This window comes from Chiloscyllium plagiosum, chromosome 6 (genome assembly GCF_004010195.1).
Source record: "Chiloscyllium plagiosum isolate BGI_BamShark_2017 chromosome 6, ASM401019v2, whole genome shotgun sequence".
Lineage (NCBI taxonomy): Eukaryota > Metazoa > Chordata > Chondrichthyes > Orectolobiformes > Hemiscylliidae > Chiloscyllium > Chiloscyllium plagiosum.
Genome location: NC_057715.1, coordinates 69400573 through 69426534, shown reverse-complemented (window position 1 = coordinate 69426534; position 25962 = coordinate 69400573). Strand labels below are relative to the sequence as shown.

Genomic DNA, 25962 nt, shown 5'->3' with positions numbered 1-25962 from the left:
TAGCCCTGAATAGTTTCAAGGATTACTTTGAAGCATTTAGAATAGTTAAATTATAGCACTGAACATGACTCCCATGCTATTTAGTTTGCAGTTTTACTTCCAACAGATAAACAATTGTTAGGTAAAGTATGGGGGTACAGTGCAGACAAGGACAGAACAGGAACGCACTACTCATTCAATTGGGAGCAGAGTGGACAAAGTACAAAGTGATAACTAAAACTACTTCGGACAAATTCCAGGTCCCTCAAATGAAACAAGATGATAAAAAACTATGTCTCCACGAAATGCTTGAGTATCTGTTCTGTAGAATTTTACAATAGCCTTTCTTCAAAATAGAATGGTCACATCACATGCAATACTATATCTACTTGGACTTTGATCCTGAGTACAAATAGTTTTCAATCTATTCAGGCAACAAGGTTCTGAATAAAAACCTTACCTAGCATCTGTAATGTAGTTTTGGGCAATTTCAAAATATAGGAACACCAGATGAACACAAAGATTAAAGATCAATGAAGCCACCAACTTGCAGTCAACCATAAATCATGAAATTCCATTTGCAAGTGCCAAACACCTCTGGACAACTTCAAAATTTTAAATCTTTTAATATGCATACCTGTTGCACAGGACTTGTGCTTCTTTTGTTCTTCTGCATGCAGCTTCCTATCAGTAAGATGTAAGGATGTACCTCGAATTGGAAAACAATGGGTTTTAAAAGTTTTGACACTAAGTTACAATAAAATCCTCTGTACATAACAGTATCTATTCCAGAGCCTTGCTGCCATGACTCTTATTGGTATATTTACTGGGTAATCTGGATATGAACTTTCAAGCTTTTTTAAAAAAAACACAATCAAAACAAAATTATTTTGGTTTCAAAACTAATGCTTAGATTAAAAATGTACCTGCATCAGAGAAGTCTTCTGGTTCATTAGGACACAATTGCTCCTTTGATTCACCTGGATCAAAATTTTTACCAGTTCTGAAGACTTCACCTAGCATAACAAGACTCCTAAATAAAACTGCCAAAAGATTGTATTTCTAAAGAGTTGTCTCCACAATTTAAAATCTGTACCTGTCTTAGGTGTTTTCTGTTGCTCTCGCTTATCTTCATACAATTTTCCATGGAGTTTTTTAACAGCAGTTTCATAATCTTCATCTTAAACAGAAAGGTTAATTTGACACTTGTAATTTACAAAGAAGAATAAAAACAACTTGTTGGCTAGACTAGTATTTATGAGTTTATTTTTAAACTTTGTTCTGCCTCAAAATTTTAAGCACATTTTACAGATCAGAATACAATGATGCAATCAGTAAGGCCGTTAATAGATACATAAATAAGTCAAATAATTTAATTCTCTATCTGTGGCATGGGGAAGTATGAGGCAAATAGCATGTGACATGCTGAATGAGAATCACAGAAGCATAAAAAAACTAAGACACAGAAAGTGGCCATTCAGCTCATTGTGCATTTCTCGGGTGAAAAAATAGACCAGCTGCCCTTTCTAATTGCAATTCCAAAACATTGCTGCATGCATTATATATTGTAGCACTTCCAGTGCAGATCCTGACACTTCTTATTGAGGTTAAGGTTTCTGCCTTCAGCATCAAACAGGCAGCAAATTTCATTGGAGGCAGCTCAAACACTGATCACTAGGATGATCTATGGAGAGAATGTCTTATGAGCAAAGATTGGGACTCTACTCACTGGAGTTTAGAAAAATGAGAGGTGATCGCAATGAAACAAATAGGGGCTTGACAGGGTAAATGCTGAAAAGATGTTTCCCCTCACATGACAGTGAAGGACTAGAAAGCAATCTTACCAATTTAAGATAGAGGCACCAATTTAAGATAGAGGAAGAGGAAGAGGAGGAATTTCTTTTCTCAGAAGGTTAAGTGTCTATGGAACTTCATGCCACAGACAATAAGAGTCCTTGTGTGTATTTAAGGCGGAGGTAGATTCTTGCTAAGTATCTTAGCAAGAATCAAGGGTTATGGAGACAAGGCAGCCAAGTGGACGGAGGAATATTGGATCAGCCAAATAATCTACTCCTGTTCCTCCTTTTTATTGCTCTTGGGGAATTCTAGTAAATCACTAACCTCAGAATAGACTTTTAAACTGTGTCCCCTTTAATCCTCTATACCGGTAACTCACCTCTCTGCAAGGAGAAACAGTTCTTTTCTGCCCAATGCCCTTAAATTTAATGCACCTCAATTACATCACCCCTCAGCATCCTCTGTTCCAAGAGAAACAACCCCAGCCTGTCCAATCTTTCCTAATAGTTGCAATTTTCAAACACTGGCAACATTCTCCTAAATTCTCCACTGCAATTTTGTCCTTTTTTGAAATGCAGTGGCTAGAACTGTACACCGAATTCTAGCTGCGGTCTAACCATTTAAAAAAATAATTCTGGCTTTATATCCCTACTTTTGTATTCTATATCTCATCCAAGAAAGGCATTACATATGCTTTCTTTGCCATCTTATCCACCTGCTCTGGGATCTGCAGTCCAAAGTCTGTCACTACTCCTACATTCTCAATAGTCTCTATTTTGTATTACAGTTTCATTTGTCCTCCCAAATGCATTATCTCAAATCTGATTGACTGTCATTTTCCACTTCTTGACCAACTCAACTAAACTAGTGGTATCATTCTGGAGTCAACAATTAATCGTGCTCACTATCAATGGCATGGCAAAAATTTGTCACCTGCAAACTTCCCAATCATGCCTCCTACATTTACGTCCAAAACATTTATATATGTACATAAACAGGATACTGTACTGTGGAATGCCAGTTGAAAAGGCTTTTCATTTGCAAAATCACTCATTAGATCAATGATGGGGAACAAAGGCCACTTTCAGGTCAAAGATTCTATATTGTGCAGCAGCCCTTGCATTCTATAAACAATAGTACAATGTCTGCAGACCCTCTTAGTTCCCTGATATTCACCTGCTATCTACTGAGGATTAGAAAGTGAACTCGGACTGTTCTTCCCTCCCGGGCTTTCCTGAACAGCCTCAGATTCAAACTATCCAGCCTCAGGATTTATCCAGCTTTAAAAAGGTCAGCCCTCCAGTACTTCCTCTCACCTTACATCTAATATTTCACACCTCTTTAACTAGAATAACTCCAACTTCCACTCCTTTGAGAAGACAGGTGAAAAGTACACATTAAGAACCTTGTCCATATCTTCCACTTCTACACACAAATAACCCTGTACAACTCTTTTGGGTTCTATCCTTTCCTTAGTTAGCCACCTTTCATCTTTGGGATTTTTCAGATTGTACCTGCCAATATTTTCTTCACATCCTCCCTCACTTTACATTCTCAGTTTCCTTTTTTTATTTCACTCCTGCACTTCCTGTACTCCTCCAGACTTGTAATAGCACAGAGTGGCTGTCAGAAGCATGCTTGTTCTGCTTCATCTGTGTATGCTTTGGATAATCAGCCTACTCCAGAGTCTCTCTCTTTCCGTGTTGACATGCCTACTCTGTAGATTATTGTTTTCAAATGACTTTCACAGTTGTTTCTGACTTTTCTTCAAGTAATAGTATCCGATCTACTTTGACCAAGATCATCACCGTTTTAACAGGCCAGATATTCTAAGGTGTGGCACTCCAGCCCTTTTGTTTCAAAACGAAAGAAGGGATCTTCCCTCTCCAGCTACCACATGAACTCAAGTTTCTTAAGTTGTTGTCAATTCCTACACACAGCGTTTCTATCTCAATTTCTATTTATCTCAAGAGGGTTGGAATATAAAAGCACCATTGTGCTACTGAGACTTTATAAAGCTCTGGTTATGCCCCATTTGGAGTACTGTGTCCAGCTTTGGGCCCCACACCACAGGAGGGACATACTGGCACTGGAGCGTGTCCAGCAGAGATTCACACGGATAATCCCTGGAATGGTAGGTCTAACATACGAGGAACTGCTGAGGATCCTGGGATTGTACTCATTGGAGTTCAGAAGGTTAAGGGGAGATCTAATAGAAACGTACAAGATAATACATGGCTTGGAAAGGGTGGATGCTAAGAAATTCTTTCCGTTAGGTGAGGAGACTAGGACCCGTGGGCACAGCCTTAGAATTAGAGGGGGTAAATTCAGAACAGAAATGCGGAGACATTTCTTCAGCCAGAGTGGTGGGCCTGTGGAATTCATTGCCACAGAGTGCAGTGGAGGCTGCAACGCTAAATGTCTTCAAGGCAGAGATTGATAAATTCTTGATGTCACAAGGAATTAAGGGCTACGGGGAGTATGCGGGTAAGTGGAGTTGAAATGCCCATCAGCCATGATTAAATGGCGGAGTGGACTCGATGGGCCGAATGGCCTTACTTCCACTCCTATTCTTATGGTCTTATGTAGGAAATTGTGGATCCTAGCAGTGACCATATCACAAAGTTGTCCTGTCATATCTTAACCTAAAAAAAAGAGACTGAAAGAACTGATAATTTATTAGTTTGTGCTAGTTGGGGGTCCCCAGATTGACAGTTTTGAGGAAACAAAACGAATTGCTTCATTCTACATCTTTCAATTCATATGCTAATCTTCCTTAAATTATAGATACACAAATAAACTGAACAAACAGCAATCAGTACAGACTTAATCACCAAGCATTACTTACCATCCTCATCGTCATCACTAAAATAATCAGGCTTGTTCTTGTAGCAGAAGAATGTTTGAGGAAGTTGCAGCTGCTTAGCAAGAGCTGCTTGTTCAGGTGTGGGTGTCAATACAAAAACAATCTGCACATCTTCATCGCCAACTATAAAATAATCAGTTGAGTCAATGGGTTTTTGCAAGTGCAAGATCTTTATGACAATGAGCTGAATCAACAAGCAGGAGCTTGGATTTATATTAAAAAAGCCTCATCCTTCTACTTACTCCAATATTTTCACCCATATTTACTCATCTCAGATCGTCTTAACAACAATTAATGTACACTGACTTTTTAATTCTACAAAAACAAATTTAATCTTGCATTTATTAATAAAAGACTGTGCATATCATCTACAATTAGGATGATTTTATCCAGGAGCAAAGCATGAGAGCATTGAATTGCAAATGCAAAACAAATTAAAATCTAATATGATTCAGATGTTAACTTAAACATAAATTAGAATGAGGTTATAACCAACTACTAGACAACAAAGTTTTGAATTTATATAGTACTTTTAAAATCAAAAATCATTCCAAGCAGTTTAGAGCTAAAATGAATTGCATACAAGTTAGGACAGGTAAACAAAGATTGGCATAAAAGCCATTTTGAAAACAATAGCAATGTGTAGGGAGGAGAGAAATGGGCAGAAGTAAAGGCAGAATAAACAAATAAAAGGAAGTCAGCAGGCTAAAAGGTGGCCTGAAGTGACAGGATAAGACATGAGCAGATTAAGATACATATATTGAAAATTAGTTCATTGCAGGTATGTGATATGTTGGGGATGGTGCAGAGGGTACAAATTCAGACACTGAACTTGATGGAAAACAACATGGGAAATCAAGGGAGACACTAATAAGTGAAATCTAGAGTCATTAGTACAATAAATTACAACTTTGGCTTGGGTGAAAATGAAGCAAGTGCTTGGTAACATTCCTAAGATTGAAGAAAATGAGCTGATAAGAGGAAGGGGAGAAACTAGAGTGATAGAACATGAGGAAAGTACAGTGGTCTTTGAAACAGCTTCATAGAAAACATTAATATTGGAGACTAAGTCCAATAGGTTTCTTGTATGAGTTTTCAGAAGAGCTTTTTTTTTGGGGGGGGGGTTACCCTCCAAGATAATCCAGATGATGATTCTGGCTGTTATTTTGACAGATAAAATATGGGAGAGGGGAGGTGGAGGTTAAAACCACAAGAGGTCAGGTATTAGGTATGCTAGAGTTTCTCGCCCTCAGGCTTCAGCGCAAACGTACAAGATATTCTAGGAAAGCAACATATACACCTGAATAAATTTTCTGCCAGTTTGATTTACAAACAAAAAGCTGACCCAATCCACAGCATATTTTCATAATCAAATCACCACTTTTTAATGTTTCAAAACTGGAATGAAAATTGAACGCTGTTTACAATTTCCCTCAGTTGCAATGTGCTGCTCAGATACTTCTCCAGTCTCACTTCAAAGTGCTGCAAGATAATGGTTTACTTAAACATCAGTTCAATATTTAAAAAGCTTTGAAACAAAATGTCATTTTGCTTGGTCACATGTCAGCTATGGTTCGTAGAAGGGAGAGTAGTATCGTTTTGCTTCTGCAGGTTTTTCCAAAGTGACCATCAACTCAAAAACAATCTAGGTAATTCCAGTAAGACTAAAAATGTAATTTAAGGAACATATCAGCTATAGTTTTCGAGCATAGTTTTCAAACAACTAAAGGTTACTCATACCAGATGCTAGTTATTTACTCCCAAAAGACCCCATGAACATTATGTTGTATAGAATATCGGCAAACTAATAACTTCCCACTTCACGTGGTTAAAACTGGCTGTGGATTTTGCAATTAGTCACAGCAGTTAGTAATAACAAAGTCAAAAATCAAGGCCCAGTTTTGATCCTTAATACTGGCTGAATTTAATCCAATCCAAAAAAAAAAGAAAAGAATTGTGGATGCTGTAAATCAAACAAAAACAGAAATTGCTGAAGAAATTCAGGTCTAGCAGTATCTGTGGAGAGAAAGCAGAATTAAAATTAATATTTCAGAACTGTTGAGTTTTTCCCAGCAATCTCCACTTTTGTTTCAATTTTAGTTTATTTGTGTCAACAATAAAAAGCTAAAACAAGCAGAATATGTTTTCCAATACTGGAGCTATTTTAGTGATTAAGTTAAAATTGAGCTGATTATTTATAAACAGATTAAAGATTAAAATGGTTTAATTATGTTATGATTATTATTTCAGAGTTCATCATTACTATAGGAGTCTCAGAAGGGGAAGGTTTCTCAAAAGTTTGAGCTACTATGCAGTAACAACACAAATGGTGTTTGTCAATAACAATAATCAAGTCAAAAAGATATTTAAGCCTATTACACAAATTAGTAACGTGACGAATGAATGTGCACGCTGGTCTAATGCCATGTACTTAGACTATACATTCCAAAGACTGGTGGATCATGTACAGATCGCTTCAGCTATTTGCCACAAAGTACGACTACCCAACAAAACCATACTTGCAGAACACACACCAGTGTTCAAATTTGATTCTGCAACTGGACGATATTTCCTGGATAATCACGTGTATGAAGTAGTACACTGACAACCACTTACATATTAATACACATGGCTCTTTGCTTCGTGGAGAGGAAGAACATACACTGTGCCTGTTTCAACTCAAAATAGGTGACAGCCATTCACCAACTGAGGGCATTACTCTGGTCAACTAGCTTGTTTTAAATTTTAACAAAGTCTGGCTCTTGACTGCAAATCCATGGCAACACAAGCAGAGTTCATTTGACAAGTAATTAGCATCTCTGCTCTCATGTCATATAAATGTTGATTTTTCACTTAAATTTATATTCTTATGAAATGACCCGAGGAAGAGATGAAAACCTTTGACGAATAGGGTTTTTTCCCCAGCAATACTCAATAACTTAATCTATTGATTTAAAACAGATTATTCAGGTTAAACATCTCAAAACTTTATTCTACAGGCTGTATGTTATAGACCAAATAGGGGAAGAAAATGGAACAAAGTTTGAAAAAGGATAAGTAAATGATGATAATGGAAGGCTACTACAAACTAGCAAAAACAATTTGGAACAGGTAAGAAATTGCTGCAATGCACACAAAGAAACTTTCTCGGTTACCATATTTCCAGTGTAACAAGAGAAATGTGTCAGGGATGCAACATTTGGGAAACAGTGACCACAATAGCAATATATTAATTGTGACTTGTGATCGCAGTTCAAAATTAGAAGGTTCTAGGATTTAAGTGTCACTGCAAAGCGTGCAGAACTGAAGTAACATTGTGCTCAGTACAACCAACAGAAACAAAAAACAATATAGCATAGGTAATTGCACCAAGACCAACAAATCCTGAGAATTGATGCTTCCTTCCCGGGGCTTTAAAAGGAAATTGATTAGGTGGCTGGATACTTTAGGAACTTTCTCCCTAAAGCAACATTGCATATGACCTAGAAAGACTACAGCAATTCAAGAAAGGTAGTTCACCAATACCCTCAAGGGCTATTAGAGATAAGCTGGCTTGTTAGTGTTGCTCAAATCATATGAACACACAAAGTCATACATTCCAAAGTATTTCTTAGACTTACACCGGAGATTGTAAATTTGACACAAGTTTTAAGAAAGGTGTGGGAAACAAAAAGACAAAATTATCGACAGTAAAAAAGATAATGCTAGAAGAACTAAGAAGCAAGAGACAGAATTGGAGTTACATTTCAGGTCAATGACCGTTCACCTAGACAAGGAAACCAGGAATGTACCAGATTTTAAATAAACGAATTTTGAGGGCCAGGTTTCACACAGTGGTAGCTGAGAATGTTAGTTGGGTCATAGGGAATATTAATTGTTTCCATTTCTGGGATAGAATCTCAGAGAATACGAGGCAATAAAGGGTTGGGGTGGGCCATGAGAAATAGCGAATGTAACTCCTTTTTCAAAAGGGAGACAAAGTAGAAAGCTACACCTAATATACTTTTGCTCCATCACTGTTCCAGAGCTGCAATCATTCTGAATAGACTCCAGACTGCAGCAGTTCAAGACAGTATGTGCTACGCTTTGCTCATGGGCAATTTGGAAAAACAATGAAGTGTACAAAAATCATCATTTCTTTGGATATATACTGAGATGGACTTGGAAATGGAGAAAAATTAGTTTGCAAATGACAAAGCTTGGAAGAGCAAGGTTGTGGTCACAGAGACTGGTAAAGCCAAATGTTGTCAATGTATTTTTGGAGGAAGAATAATGACAGTAAATGACAACATAAACTAAATTACACAATTTAAAACAGATTGGAGGAAGAGGCCATGGGGCTCTTATATGTAAATCTTTAAGTGGTAGAAAAGAGTTAATAAATGGTTAAAAGAGCTTGTGGAACACTATTTTATAAATGGTATGTGTGTGCAATCTTTAATAAACCACTGATGATACTTCATCCACAATAATTGTGTCCAATTCTGCACAGCATACTTAAAGGAAATGAATTGCAGTTTTCTTAAAAGCGTAGAATACAGATCGAACAAAATTTCACCAATTACAAATTTTGGCTATATGCCAAGTCTACAGAATCTGGGATTGTTGACTCAGAAGGTCAAAGGAAGATTTAACAGGTGCTCAAAATGATGAGGTGTACACATTTTCAATGCTCTGTATTGTATCGCATGACAGGGTGTTTGCAACACGTTTAACAGTAACTTTCAAGGAGAGGTAATTAGAAAATAAAATTTGCACAGCTAGTAAGGAATCGCAAGGGCAAGACTATTTTAAGACATTGAAGTAGCCATAACAGAACAATGGGTAGCTTTCAAGCTCTATGATTCCACGTGGGAATGTGGGATGACTGAGAGACTCCTTTCCCATACTTAAAAGATACATTCTTGGTGCATTTAATTCCAGAGCTAATCTAATTTAGTTAGTAGCTCAGAAGCAATTCTTCAATTGGAAGAAAAAGTCAGTTAGCTGAAGCCAACCAACTCAAAAGCATTCCACACACAAGCAGTTTGAAAACATGACAATCTTTGCAACTGTTAACTCAGTGTGGTTTTAAAAATTTCAGTCAATATACTTGAAACTTCTGGTCTTTCGGACAAAAATGAACAGTCACATAAAAAAGCTTTTAAGCCATGGGATGCGTATTATCCAAGAAATGGAATTTTAGCATTGTAAACTATTTAGTCAGGCATTATAAGTTTCAAAATATTCAAGGTGCAACATAAATCTATGCCTACTACAGAAATGAAGGGCAACTATATTCAGTTAGGATGGGCCATTTCTAAAATATCCTATTGGACATGTCTACATCTCAAACTGTTTTAGCACAAATTCTCACTGTGGAATTTAAAAATGACATATTTGAACTTCATGTTGGCATTCAAGGGATTGATTACAGAGGTTGCATTAGAATAAAGTAAGGTTTACTTCAAATTTGGCCATGCTGGATACAGAGTATGAAAAGTGAAAAACGTTTACATTGTTAGAGTGTGGAACATGACGTAGAAAGGGAGAATGAAATAATTAATGCTACAGCAATCTTGCCCTTTCATCATGGCAGCCTTGTATCTGAACAGTCAATACAATTATAATAATTTGTATGTAGTTAATTTTGCAAATTAAAATCCAAATTTACGGTTTGCTATTTTAATCATAAAACCAGATCACTGAAGTGCTTCTATCGAGAAGAGGGTCAACATTTAACTAATATCAAGTTAATTGCTTACTTCTGCCCTTCAGGGAAGAAAACCCAGAATCCTTCACTTGCCTGGTCGATAAGTGACCCCAGATCCTGTGGTTCAATTGACCCATAACTACCCTCTGAAATGGTCTAAAGAACCAATCAAGGATAGGCAACAAATGATGACCTTGGCAGGGTTGCCCACATTCTATGAAAGAAACAACATACAAGTACATATTGGGATAGGAGACCAGAAGTGTGGTCACAGAGGTCTACTTTAAGAAGTACATTGAAGCAAGAGGGAAAGATAGGCAAATGGAGCGGGTGAAGAAGAGAATGTCCATATTAAAAATTCTTGGTTCTGGTAGAATACATTTAGATACAGAATAGTAAACCAGAATCTCTCATAAGGTTGGAAACATTGAGGAGATCAAGGAAAAGTGAGACTACAGCAGGGAGCAGTATATTTTTGGTGGTACAGAGTTGATGGGCTGAAAGACCTCTTCAGCACTGTATGATTCTGTAACACAGACTACGTTACTTACACCATCATCTCCCTCTGAACCCTGATCTCATTGGTAAGTTTGAGAAATTCATTGTTCAGCAATCAGCTCCAACTTCAGCCCTCCAAAACCCCACAGAATATCACTACCTGCTATTCAAAACACAATAAAACACTGTCCAGTTTATTTCACCCTGCTGTGCTCCCTCAAGTATAGCAATTTAATGATGAGCTGATTGAGAAAATTAAAATGTTGAATTCAACACAATAAATACAGACAATTATTTCCTCAGTTGGAGGGAACAAAAACAAGTACATGGGCATGTCTTCTTAAAATTAAACGAGGTAATTTAGGAGAAAATTCAGCGTGTACTTTTGTACAGAAACTGTAAGCACTTGACAAGGATGCGATTTCCAATATAACTGGAGATTTACAGGCTGAAATTAACAAGTCTTGTTAAGGATATGGAGCAAGGGCACTTCGAGTGTTTGTGAATCAATGACCTAACTGAAAGATCGAGTACGTCCACAGGGTTAAATGTCAAGCTCCTATTCCTTCATCCTCTGCCAATTCAATGTTATTTTGAGAAAGCACTTTCTAAAGTCAAGGTATTTTCCCCATCTAGATATGTTACCACCTCAAAAAGGTTCTGAAGTTGACTAAACGTTATTCCCTTTTAATCTCGGGCTGGTCACATTTAAGAATTTTCTTTTATTTATTATTTTTACACATTGTTAAAGACTCAATTAAAACTGAAATATTTCTGGACATGGGCAGCTTCCTTCATCTTCCTCAGGTTCTGGTGCTTTGTCTTTTTTCACTGAAACAACTACTCAAACATTTCTTTTATACATGAGAAGGAAACTGAATGGGATATATCCATGTTTGCTGGCACAAAACTACAAAGAAAATAAAGTTCATAAAGAGGCTGCAATGGGAAATAGCCTGATAAAATTGAATCAAAAAATCAAATTTTATAATAGGCAAGAAAATGGCAAATGACCAACTGTGATAGAAAGATGGACAAAATATTTAGTTTGAAAAGGAGAATCTCAGTAGTTAATGACATTACAGAAAGTGATCCTTTTTGGGAGGGTGATGCTTGCACGTGAATCAAAGTCTGCAAGCAACTAAGAAAGCAAATGGTACTTAAACCTTTATTGAAAAAGGTTGGATAAAACAGCAAGGAGTACTTGCTGCAATTAATAATGCCATCTCTGAACAGGGTGATGACAAAATATCTATCATCTTGGAGTGGGTGCAGAGAGACCAAATAAAATGATTTATATTCACTGACATTTATAGGAATGAGGTGAACTGATTCAATACAAGATTCTAAAAGGGTTTACAGGGTAGATTCAGAAAGACTCATCGCCCTGGGCAAAAAGTCCAGAATGAGGTGTTCATGCAGGATACGATGGTCTGTCATTTAGAACCTAGATGACAAATTTCTTCAGAGGATTGTGGAAATACAGTCAATTAGAATATTAAAGAGTTTAGTTAAGACTTTTGAAAGTTAAGGAAAACTAAGAAATAGGAATAGACTGGATCTGTTGAACTGATTTACAAGATCTTACTGAATGATGGTGATAGAGTAAGGGACGACAGGCTTTTTCACCAACAAATCTATTGCAGTTCTGTGTTGTGGTGTGCAAAAAAAGTGCCCAATTCTGAGTGAGAACATGAACGAGACTGATGACTGAGGGAGTGTCGGGGATTTTTGTCCAAATGCAATTTAGATTAAGACTGGAACAACCAAACGGGAGAAGTTATATTACACAGTTTAGAACAAGCGGAGAAGTAATTTGATGAACAAGTGGCCAGTACATTTGATAAGGTACTACATGCACAAACACCACAGATTGGAGAATTTGGGAGCACAACCAAAATGTGTTTGAGGGGTGAAAGCCATACTGGTAGCTGATACCACTGATGGGGAGTTTACTGGCAGAAAAAGGGAACAGATTGGACAAAGGGTCAGACATTTGTTGCTGAATAAAGAAATGAAAAATTGTGCCAAGTGAGGAAATACAAGTTTACTGTTTGGGGTACCATGGAGCTGGGACCAGCAACAATGAGTAAGGCAAAAAAAAAAAAAAATTCCTTGGATGCAACACAGAAATTGCACACTCAACATGGTGGAAATTATTAAATCTCACAAAAGGAGATCAAGTAATGAAGAATCTAGAGATCTAAAAGCATGGCACAACAATTGATTATTAACAGATTGAGGGGGAAATTGTGGCTGACACAGACCACTGAATAGTGAGGGGTGGAAGAGCAGAGGTAATATAGCATTGAAGAGGCAAATGGACAAGACAGGAAAAAGGGGAGTTAAGCACATAATTGTTAGCAGTTCTAAGTATTTATATTAAACTAGTTTTGGCAACGTTACCTTAGCTGGCCAGGTGTTACTCCATAGTAAATGTATAATAATTCAACACTAGGCAGAGAATATTAGATGGGAAACCTGTAAATCTTAGTAATGTAGAAAAGGGTTGATCCAAAATTGCAAGTTAAGACACATTTGAGAAAAGAGGAATCACATTTGAAAGAAAATATTTGATTTGAGCATATTCAAATAAGGATAACAGGTTCTAAAGTGCAAAGTTGTCCTGCCGTGGCCATCTTAAGCACAGAACTACATTTTCTCAAAGACATGCGCACTGAGGTATTTTGCAAAGAAAGGTCAAAAAAGTATCGCATGCAGAAGTTATGACAATGCCGTAGCAGTACTTTAAAAAAATAAAGCACACTGTTGCAGTACCATTTTGCAATTGTGATGCAAAGTTGCTGCTCAAGATACCAGAAATACCTTTATCAGATTGTGGGACAGATGTGCTGGTCCAAAAAGCCGATGGATTAGATTTGAAAAGGCTAAAATTAAATCCTAAAAATAAGAATTCTGGTGTCAATAATTAGTTGCAAAATGTTAGCCCAAAGAAATGGACCCTTTTCAAATGTAAGATACCAATCTAAAACAGTACTGGCAGACTGCAATTTCCTACAATCTAATAATTCATACAAGCTAATTTTAAATAAATATTAGGCGATCAAGAAATAGGATACAAAGCAATTGATAGAAGAAGTACTACATTTCCTTAGATTTAAGATAATTTCCAATATAATCCCATTATTTGCTTAGCAACTTTACTTTCTGTTGTGGTTCTGTTCGCCGAGCTGGGAATTTCTGTTGCAGACGTTTCGTCCCCTGTCTGGGTGACATCCTCAGTGCTTGGGAGCCTCCTGTGAAGCGCTTCGGTGTTATTTCCTCCGGCATTTATAGTGGTTTGTCTCTGCCGCTTCTGGTTGTCAGTTCCAGCTGTCTGCTGCAGTGGCTGGTATATTGGGTCCAGGTCGATGTGTTTGTTGATAGAATCGGTGGATGAGTGCCATGGCTCTAGGAATTCCCTGGCTGTTCTCTGTTTGACTTGTCCTATAATAGTAGTGTTGACCCAGTCAAACTCATGTTGCCTGTCATCTGCGTGCGTGGCTACTAAGGATAGCTGGTCGTGTCGTTTCGTGGCTAGTTGGTGTTCATGGATACGGATTGTTAGCTGTCTTCCTGTTTGTCCTATGTAGTATTTTGTGCAGTCCTTGCATGGGATTTTGTACACTACATTGGTTTTGCTCATGCTGGGTAAATGACTGAATTTGCGGGAAAACTGTTTGTTCTAATCTTTGCATTACAGCTTCTGCTATGAGTCCAGAAATGGGTGAGCCGTTGATTTGTTCATATATTCAAATTCAACCCAAACTCTGGGTCAGATATGTGGATGACACCTTTGTAATCATTAAAAACACAGAAATAGAAAAACACACACCGGATCATCAACGCCACACTCATAGGAATCAGATTCACTAGAGAGGAAGAAAAGGACAACCAACTCCCAATTCTAGATGTGATGGTACAGAGAACACCGAACGGAGATACAGGAAAGCCACAAACACAGACCAAGTCCTGTTCTATGAAAGAAACCACCTCAACACACACAAACGAAGTTGCATCAAGACACTGTTCAAAAGGGCCACAACACACTGCAGCACACCAGAACTGCAAAAAGAGGAAGAACAACACCTCTACAATGTATTCGCCAAAAACGGATACCCCCGCAATTTCATCAACAGATGTCTAAGGGAAAGACAACGGAATGAGGACATGCCACAACCCAAAGGACTAGCCACATTACCATACATCAATAACATTTCTGAACTGACAGCCAGACTACTACGACCACTAGGACTCATAACAGCACACAAAGCAACAGCCACTCTCAGACAACAACTCACCACGACGAAAGACCCGATACCCAGCATGAGCAAAACCAATGTAGTGTACAAAATCCCATGCAAGGACTGCACAAAACACTATATAGGACAAACAGGAAGACAGCTAACGATCTGTATCCATGAACACCAACTAGCCATGAAACGACACGACCAGCTATCCTTAGTAGCCACGCACGCAGATGGCAAGCAACATGAGTTCAACTGGGTCAACACTACTTTTATGGGACAAGTCAAACAGAGAACAGCCAGGGAATTCCTAGAGGCATGGCCCTCATCCACAGATTCCATCAACAAACACATCGACCTGGACCCAATATACTGGCCACCGCAGCGGACAGCTGGAACTGACAACTGGAAGCAGCAGAGACAAACCACTATAAATGCCGGAGGAAACTTCACAGCAGGCACCCAAGCACTGAGGATGTCACCTAGACAGGGGACGAAACATCTGCAACACAAATTCCCAGCTCGGCGAATAGAACCACAACAACGAGCACCCGAGCTACAAACCTTCTCACAAACTTTGAACTTTACTTTCTCTTCGGTAATATTCAATTTATTGGAATCAACGTAAATATAACATTGTGAATAGTACCACTGACCTTTCTCTTTTAAGTGAGCCAAGTCTCACAATGCAGCCACAGTTGTGGTTTCCCACACAACTTATTGTTCTAAGACTTATTTTTACAAATTCAAATTTTGAAACAAACATTTGAAGTGTAAATCAACAACAATTTAAGTATTTATATATTAAACAGACTAAATTATCTCAACTTTTATTAAACAGTCCACCTATTTGCCAGGATCATGCATTTATACAGATTACTGTTCACATTTTGGGGGTGCACAACTAAAACTGAACACATCTCCAATCAACACTGTCAAGTAAAATAGGAGATATAAGAGAAGGAAGAAGTGAAGGATATGAAAATCTATGATGAAGTTGACCTAATGCACTTGTAAAACAAATGAGGGGATCACATCTGTTGACTTGACATTCCAACATTCATATAAAGGGGAAAAAGCAGGCAGGAGCAAACAATCTGCTCTGGTCAGTTCTCTACCAAGTGAGTGTAAAAGGATTCTACCTGTGTTACATAGAACATAACAGCGCCCTTCGGCCCTTGATGTTGCGCCGACCTGAGATCCAATCTGAAGCTCATCTATCCTACACTATTCCATTCTCTTCCATATGCCTATCCAATGACCATTCAAATGCCCTTAAAGTTGGCAAGTCTACTACTGTTACAGGCAGTGCGTTCCATGCCCATACAGACCCGGGTTCATATCCCGCCTCAGGCGACTGACTGTGTGGAGTTTGCACGTTCTCCCCGTGTCTGCGTGGGTTTCCTCCGGGTGCTCCGGTTTCCTCCCACACTCCAAAGATGTGCAAGTCAGGTGAATTGGCCATGCTAAATTGCCCGTAGTGTTAGGTAAAGGGGTAAATGTAGGGGTATGGGTGGGTTACGCTTCGGCGGGTCGGTGTGGACTTGTTGGGCCGAAGGGCCTGTTTCCACACTGTAAGTAATCTAATCTAATCTAATCTACTCTGAATAAAGAAACTACATCTGACATCTGTCCTATACCGATCACCCCTCAATTTAAAGCTATATCCCCTTGTGCTAGCTATCGCTATCGAAGGAAAAAGGCTCTCAGTGCCCACCCTATCTAACCCTCCAATTATCTTGTGTCTCAATTAAGTAATCTTTCAACCTTCTTCCAACAAAGACAGCCTCAAGTCCCTTAGCCCTTCCTCATAAGACCTTCCCTCCATACCAGGCAACATCCTAGTAAATCTCCTCTGAACCCTTCCCAAAGCTTCCACACCCTTCTTATAATGCAGTGACCAGAAATGTACGCAATACTCCGAATGTGGCCGTAGAGTTTTGTGCAGCTGCAGCATGGTCATGGTTCTGAAACTCAATCCCTCTACCAACAAAAGCTAACACACCATATATGCCTTCTTAATAACCTGGGTGGCAACTTTCAAGGATATATGCACATGGACACCAAGATCTCTCTGCTCATCCACAGAGTCTTACAATTAGCCCAGTAATGTGCATTCTTGTTACTCCTTCCAAAATGAATCACCTCGCATTTTTCTGCATTAGACTCCATTTGCCAATGCTCAGCCCAGTTCTGCAGCTTATCTATTCTCTCCAGAACCTACAACATCCTTTGTCACTATCCACACCTCTACAGACCCTAGCGTCATCCACAAATTTACTAACCCATCCTTCTATGTCCTAATCCAGGACATTTAAATGACAAACAAAAGTGGACTCAAAACAGATCCTTGCAGGACTCCACTAGTAAATGAACTCCAGGATGAATATTTCCCATCAACCACCACCATCTTCTTTCAGCTCGCCAATTTCTGATCCAAACCACTAAATCACCCTCAATCCCTTGCCTCCTTATTTTGTGCAATAGCCTAACATGGGAAACCTTATCAAATGCCTTTTGAAATCCACATACACCACATCAACAACTTTTCTCTCATCCACCTGTTTGGTCACCTTCTCAGAGAACACAATAAGGTTTGTGAGGCACGACCTACCCTTCACAAAACCGTGCTGACTATCCCTTATCAACTTATTCCTTTGCAGATGATTATAAATCCTATCTCTCACAACCCTTTCCAACATTTCACCCACAACCGAAGTAAGGCTCACAGGTCTATAATTCCCAAGGCAGTCTCTACTCCCCTTCTTGAACAAGGGAACAACATTTGCTATCTTCCAGTCTTCAGGCACTATTCCTGTCGACAATGACAACAAAGATCAAGGCCAAAGGCTCAGCAACCTCATCCCTGGCATCCCAGAGAATTCCAGGATAAATTCCATCCAGCCCAGGGGATTTATCTATTTTAAATTTTGCAAAATTTCTAACACCTTCTCCTTGTGCATCTCAATCCAATCTAGTCTAGTCTAGTAGCCTGTTCTCAGTATTCTCCTCGACCAGTGTCTTTTTCTAGTGAGAATACTGATGAAAAAGTATTCATTTAGCACTTTCCCTTCCTCCTCTGACTCCACGTATAACATCCCACTACTATGCTTGATTGGCCCTAATCTCACTAGTCATTCTTTTATTCCTGATATAACTATAGAAAGCCTTAGGGAGTTTCCTTGATCCTATCTACCAATGATTTCACACTGGCTCTTCTTAGCTCTGTTTAGGTCTTTACTCGCTAACTTTTAACTCTCAAGCACCCTAACTAACATCACATCATCATAACATAAGCCACCTTCTTCCTCTTGAAGAAAGATTCAGCTTCCTTAGTAAACCACGGCTCCCACGCTCAACAATTTCTTCCCTGCCTAATTGGTACATACTTATCAAGGAGCTGCAGTAGCTGGTCCTTGAATAAGCTCCACATTTCTATTGTGCCCAACCCCTGCAGTTTCCTTCCCTCACTCTTAGGTAATCCCCAAGCTATATATGTTTCAGCATCAGGTCCCAATGGCTTGCTACATTAACCAATTTACTGCTTAATTTTATTTCCGCATTCAGTTTTTCACTCATTAATTCCAGGTCAGATTTTGGCATATTAAAACTAATTCAAAAGTAAAAATAATTGAAACACTGAGGTGGTTTTTGTGGTATTACTCGCAAACATTAACACCTAGGTTTTCAGGAGACAATTATAAATGAGTGGAGTATAGGAACATTATTTCAGTATAGGCAAACTGTGAGATAGTTTGATTGAAGGAATGGGGTGGTCATATTTCTTGTAAAGCAAGAAATTAAGTGAGATAAGAACCAAGAGGTGCGAGATATTATGGCTTACCCCAAGACAAAGAGCAATACAAAAAAAGGCAAGATTAAATTTTAAAATCTTGATTAAATTGTACTCTTATTACTACATGCAACACTGGTCTACAATCTAAAAACACACTGGTGTACGAGAAATAGTGAGATTTACAAATATAGTTGTTTGGCAGTACAGAGCTTCAGCATTGCTGCAAAAACAAACACGGTGAAGGTTTCAATTTTGCACTCTAGACAATCTGCAAGAAATATCAAGTTTAGAGAAAACAACATGAAAAAGTGTTCATAACCAATTTAAGATAGCTAGACTCTGTCACACTTGTGCATGCCAGTCTTTATATATATTAATATACATGGCCCTGTTCTTTGCATACAAACATTTCACCTGTTTCAACTCTGAAAAAGAGACAATAGCCATTACTGGTTCATTTCTCAGGGTAATCCTTCAACCAGAGTCAATCTGCCTGGTTCAAAATTTAAATAAAGCTCCATAGTTAGTCATCATTTAACTGATTCATTCTCCATGGTAAAGGCTCTAACAATTAGAACCCACTTGCCAACCAATCATCACCATCAGTCTAAATGCTGCTTCCCCTTTATACTGGCATGTCTTGTGAATTAAAAATCAAAACCTTCAAACGTATCTTCTTTTAAGCAATAGTCACTTACAAGAATGTTACTAGCACTGAGCTGAAGGAAAAACTAGGAGTCACCACTTCAAAAGACTGAGTGGAAATAGGACATATTTTTCAAGTTATTAAGGGGTTTGTTAGATAAACGCTGAAACATTCATTTCACTTGTGGTTAAGTCCAGAACAAGGAGGTATCAATGCAAGGTAGTCACAACTAAAAGAATCTTTATAGTGTTGACTATAAAGATGTCATTGCCATGAGAATTTACTGCAGTGAATGGCATTGATGAGTAAAGAGGCAAGATGCAAAATGATGGAGAACATCCCAGACGACTACTGGGCAAGGTGGAAATTTAAAATAAAGCTTACGCATGCACAAGGGTGTGTGTTAATACAAGTTGAGGGTCGGGTGGGGTGGGGTGGGGTTGGAAGAAAAGCAAGTCAGATAGCTTTGACAAGGGAAGAGTTTGAAAGAGGTAAAATGACCTTCCTGTAGCCATAATGAGTTAAAGCAAGTAAGTGTGCTAACATAACAGCTTTAAAATATAATAGCAACTTACCAGATTGTGGCATTTTAAATGCAGTGGGCCTGGGTTTATCATTGGTTGCAAAGGTAGTTACGGTAGATTCTGCTGTTGTGCTTGAAGGCAACAAGCTAGTCGTTGTAGACTTTGATAGAGATGCAGCTGCTTTACGAAAATCAAATCCACCACTTGTTAACTCTTGCAATTTGTTCTTGACGACAGAGGAGCCAGTTTGTACTGGGTCCTTTAATGCAGAATCAGTACTTTTAAAACTGAAACCAAACAATGATCCAGCTGCTGAACCACCGAAAGCGAAAGGCCGCTCTTGCTCATTGCTGAAGATGGATTTCACAGAATCAGACCCAAATACAAATTTTGGCGGAGATATTGAGGTATATGATGGCGTTTCTGTCAATAAAGTACTCTGCGACTTTAGGGCATTGTTTGGAGATGCAACACATGTATTCGTTTGTTCAGTTGATTCCTTAATAGTTTCTTCGAGGAATGATATTGCAATTTTACCACATGGAGATTCTCTTGGTGTATTCCCTCTTGAAGACAACGGTGTGACTAATGTTCCCTGCACTTGAGCCTTCTTAGCTTCTTCAAAGAGCTCCCTGAAAGAGTTAGCAATATCTTGCTGCTTGAACCGTACAGCTAACTGTTCCATCTTTGCCACATCGTCTGCAAAATCCATAACGCTCCAAATAAAGGCTTTCTCTGTTCCTTTCATGGGCTCAATTCTTATCTCTGGTGTTAACCAGTGATTAGCACAAATTTTTAAAACCTGGTCCCGTCTCATAACTATTCGAACTTTTTTAGAATCATAATTTTGTAAAATTTTCAGGTCTCCTATTCCTCTCTCTTTCCATTGACTCAATTCTTTGTCATATCGATAAAGTTTGGCTCTATGACAAAAGATAACCTGCTCGTTTTCCTCCCCTGTCAATACATCAATTAAATCAGGCATTGGAATAACTGGCTCAAAATGCTGAACATCCTTCTCCTCCTCTTGCCCAAAATCAGAATCTTCATCTGTACCCACTGATAACCCACTGTGGTTTAGTTTAGGAGATCTTAATGGACTCAAGCTTGGCTGGAAACTAAAGTTAAACCCAGTTGTTGAATCACCAAAGCGGAAGAGGTTTTTCTTTACTGGACTACTTGTATCGGGAGTCCCATATGCAGTGCTAGATACACTTGTATCCAATGCCTCTTCACAGAGATCATAATTATCCCACTCCAATGTGGGGCCAGTACTTTCTGAATGTGGTTTAATTACTAAACCAGAGGCATTGTTGCTTTCAGAAGCAGAATTTATTACTATATTGCCTTCATCATTTAATCTTCCTGACTCATCTTTCAAAAAATGTTTCAAATCTTTTAAACCACTTTTCATTTCTTCAGCTTTCTGTATTAGCCGAGCCGTCCTACCATTGTCTAATAACTTATGAGGAGTCTGCAGTGGAATATCTAGCAACAGCCTTTGAAATTCTTCGAATTTCTCTTTAAAATCTTCAGCCAATTCAGGTGTTTTAAACTTTGCTGCCAGTTGCTCTGGTTTGGCTTCACCATCTGAAAAGTCACTAGCTAACCACATCCATGCTCTATCAGAACCCATTAAGGGCTTGAGATTCATTGTGGTCGTGATCCAGTGATTTGCACACACTTTGAAAACTTGTTCTCGACGCATTAATATCCGAAGGCGGCCATTAGCTTTATTTTGAAGAACTTTGAGATTTCCAACACCACGTTCCTTCCACTGGCTGGTTTCTGTATCAAACCTAAATAGCTTAACTCTCTGCGAGTAAAGTACTGTTTCATCTTCTTCGCCTGTAATGAGTTCGGCTTTCTCAGGCAGAGGAACAACAGGATCAAAATGAATATTATCCCCCTCTTCAGTTTTATACAATTCATCACCTTCCTTTTCTGCAGAAGCAGAAGTAGTGCATGATGAAAATAGCTGCTGACCTACTCCTTCAAAACCTTTGAAATTAGGATCTTTGTGACCAAACTGAAATTCTTTATCTGCAGTTTTTGCAAGGTCTGCAAAGGTAGCAATATTGGAGTTCTTGCCCAGAAAAAAATCATCATTTTGATTTGGAGTCTCAGTTGCTTGATTTGTGTCTGCACCAGATTTTGAATTCATTCGCTCCCTCTCTTTTTGCTGTTCAGCAAAGGATTTTAAGAAAAGTGCAGCTGATCCTTCTTGCATTGGCTGGTTACCTTTATCAATTGAGTCTTTGCTCGTATCAGACAGTCCAAATTTAAATCCACCATCTGTATTAGAAGAAAATGTAAACGCCGTGCTAGAAAATGGTCTTGAGGGTTGGCATGATGATGCCTCAACAGCTGTTGAGTTGTTATCACTGTGACCAAATTTAAAGCCACATGCTGGAAAATTAAGTTTAAACCCTGATTCAGGTGGATCAGATTTAGAATAAGCATTGGCAAGGCCAAATGAGGCAGCAGCAGTTGCAATATCAGCAGTTTTACTGTTGGGGTTAAGTGCCTGACAGGCTATGCATTTTGCCACATTTGGTTCATTTCTCACAAGACAAGTGGTGCAATCCCACTGTCCCTCCTTTTTCGCAAACAATCCTCCAAATCCTGCCTGTGCAGGGGCACATGCTTTCTCACCAGACTTGAAGGCTGACGCTGATTGACTCATGGGTGCAACTATAACATTGCCAGCAGGTTTGGGCATCTGGCAAGCTACACATTTTGCCACATTTGGTTCATTTCTCACAAGACAAGTGGTGCAATCCCACTGTCCCTCCTTTTTTGCAAACAATCCTCCAAATCCTGCCTGTGCAGGGGCACATGCTTTCTCACCATACTTGAAGGCTGACGCTGATTGACTCATGGGTGCAACTATAACATGGCCAGCAGGTTTGGGCATCTGGCAAGCTACACATTTTGCCACATTTGGTTCATTTCTTACCAAACAAGTCTCACAATCCCACTGCCCTTCCTTTCTGTGAAATGCATCAAATCCTTTTGGTGTTTTTGCAGACACAGAGTCAAGACCAAACTTAAAGGTAGTTACTGGTTGGTTATATGACACACCAGAATCTTTACAGGATGGACATAGTGCCTGGCAGGAGGCACACTTTTGTGCAGTCACTTCATTTCTGACATTACATGCAATGCAATCCCATTGACCATCCATTTTTCCAAACAGTGGACCAAAACTAGCAGATGTACTTGGCTTTGTAGCGTCTTTCTGAGCACTAAATGGAAAGCTTGCAGATGCCTGGGTGGTTGAACTAATGTCATTCTTGCTGGAATTTGGTGCCTGGCAAGCTACACAATTTGATGAGTTAGCTTCATTTTGAAGAAAACATGCACTGCAATTCCACTGGGCATCCTTAGGAAACCTATCACCAAATCCTATTGTTTTAGTAAAAGCTGTAGCAATCTTCTCAGTTGTTCCAACTTCACTTCCATTTTGCTCAGAGTTTCGATAAATGGAGGGAAAACCGTTATTTCCAGTAACGGTTTTAGGGTTTTGACAGGCTGCACACACAGAAGCAGCTGCAAAATTTCGTATAAGACATGAGCTACAGTCCCATTCGCCATCTTTCCTAGCAAACTGAGCACCAAATCCAGATTGTTCAGTAGTAGATTTAATGGCACCTAATTGCATGTCCTCAGTCTTAATTTTGATTCCAGTTTTCTTTTCTTGGCTGGGTGGGCTACTCGATTTTAACTTTTGACCATTAACTGAGTTTTGAGCTTCTTCAAATTTTGTTTTGAACAATGCAGCCTCATCTGCAGTTTTAAATCGAACAGCAAGCTGCTCATGATTTGGCTTTTCATCAGAATAATCTAAAGCACACCAGACCCACGATTTATCAGATCCTGCATTTGGCTTCAATTTCATGTCTGCTGTTATGTAATGATTTGCACAGATTTTAAGAACCTGATCTCGTCTCATTAGGAGTCGGATTTTGCCAGATGCCCTGTGTTGAAGTAACTTGACATAGCCAATGCCTCGTTCCTTCCATTCTTTGGTCTCAGTATCAAAACGGAACAGCTTAGCTCTGTTGGAAAATAGCACTTCCTCATCTTCTTCTCCAGTTTTCACATCTACTTTATCCGGGAGTGGTATCACTGGGTCAAAATGTGGACCATCTTCATCAGGAACACTATCCCCATCACTTTCCCCTGCTGCGCTCATTCCAATTATGTCACCAGCATCCTTGAAACCAAATGTCTGGTTACTCAAAATATTATTGAATGAATTCTTATTTTGCTTTTGAACTGAAGAGTCATCAAATGAACCCTGCCCTTTTAAGGAAAAGAGGTTTCCTCGACTTGGTATTGCTTCTTGTGTAAACATGCGTCCCATGATTTGGTCACTTTTTATACATCTACCTGCAGTTAAAATGCCCAGAAGACTATCACTGGAAGATGAAGGTGGTGGTTGAGTCTTCAGCTGGGGTGGTGAAAATGTAAAGTCCCCCTCATTATTCTTGAAATTAGAGTTAAATTTGAATGCTGTTGCTGGAGTGGAATGCATTAGGGCAGTACCCAAGGAACCCTTTGTGGTTTCATGCTGCATTTGTTGGTTGAGTTTTCCAAATTCTATCCCCTTCATTTCTGTAGGTTTTGTCATTTGCACTCTCACTGATGGTTTAGTGAAGTAACCAGGCTCTGGCAATGGTGGGTTTGTGTTCGTCTGTGGAACACTATGACTGTAGTAATCTTCACCAAATGGGGAAAGTAACCCTGTTGCAGGAGATTCAAAACGTAACTGTGTTCTATACATATCCTGTGAATACATACAAGGAGCCTTGGTCTGAACAGGTGGTGTGTGAGTCTGCTGTTGATAACCATACATTGACTGTTGTGGTGGAACCCGACCCATTCCATAGGCAGGAGGCTGTTTTAAGGAAAATAACTAAATTATTAGACAGTCAACAGATACGCATTCCAAATGCAGGAGATCATGCTATGTGGTACCTTGTTTGGAGTCCCATTGGCTGCTGTTCCAAGAAGATATTGGGAGTTATATGCTGGGGATTGATTGTAGAACACAGAAGGTCCTGAGGTAGAAACTAAAGAGCTTGTACATTAGTTCGTTTTTTTTTTAACATAAATATCTCTATGGCTATTAACAGAATACACAAATATCCAGTTGAATAGCAAAACAAAAACTACTTTTAAATAGCTTAATACAAGTACTCCAATAAGCTGTCTTTGAAATTAGCCTGAGCCAAAAACCACCATATTGAAGGGATTATTTTAACCAAAGTAAGTTGGAACCTATTGTTCCCCAAAAAAAAAATTGGGCAACTTAACTTCAGTAACTAAGCATTTTTAATGACTATTACTCCATTAGCATTAAGTCTTCATATCTACTCTCAGAGCAGCCATATGACCAATTTATTTAGAATTCGTATTTTGATTAAAAATCTGCAAGATATCCAAAATAAAAGCATACATGTAAACCAATTAGAATATAATGCGATCAGTTATCATTTTACTGTGGTTCTGTTCGCCGAGCTGGAAATTTTTGTTACAAACGTTTCGTCCCGTCTAGGTGACATCCTCAGTGCTTGGGAGCCTCCTGTGAAGCGCTTCGGTGTTGTTTCCTCCGGCATTTCTGGTGGCCTGTCCCTGCCGCTTCCGGTTGTCAGTTTCAGCTGTCCGCTGTAGTGGCCGGTATATTGGGTCCAGGTCGATGTGTTTGTTGATGGAGTTTGTGGATGAGTGCCATGCTTCTAGGAATTCCCTGGCTGTTCTTTGTTTGGCTTGCCCTATAATGGTAGTGTTGTCCCAGTCGAATTTATGTTGCTTGTCGTCTGCGTGTGTGGCTACTAGGGATAGCTGGTCGTGTCGTTTCGTGGCTAGTTGATGTACTACATCAACTTCCAGCTCGGCGAACAGAACCACA

At 39.0% G+C, this 25962-nt stretch overlaps 1 protein-coding gene across 5 annotated transcripts in view; it reads right to left on the bottom strand.

The window, feature by feature from the left end:
• ranbp2 (RAN binding protein 2) overlaps window positions 1-25962 on the bottom strand; it is a 70540-nt gene that overhangs the window by 15786 nt on the left and 28792 nt on the right. For 2 of the 5 annotated variants that reach the window (XM_043691777.1, XM_043691781.1), the window contains exons 19-25: window positions 25029-25123; window positions 20097-24948; window positions 13659-13733; window positions 4625-4765; window positions 1076-1159; window positions 906-995; window positions 617-688 (exon numbers count right to left, since the gene is read on the bottom strand). In XM_043691777.1, the coding sequence (XP_043547712.1) occupies window positions 617-688; window positions 906-995; window positions 1076-1159; window positions 4625-4765; window positions 13659-13733; window positions 20097-24948; window positions 25029-25123 (5409 nt within the window). The remainder of the gene's footprint in view (window positions 1-616; window positions 689-905; window positions 996-1075; window positions 1160-4624; window positions 4766-13658; window positions 13734-20096; window positions 24949-25028; window positions 25124-25962) is intronic. The other 3 variants (XM_043691778.1, XM_043691780.1, XM_043691779.1) reach the window with 3 other exon arrangements.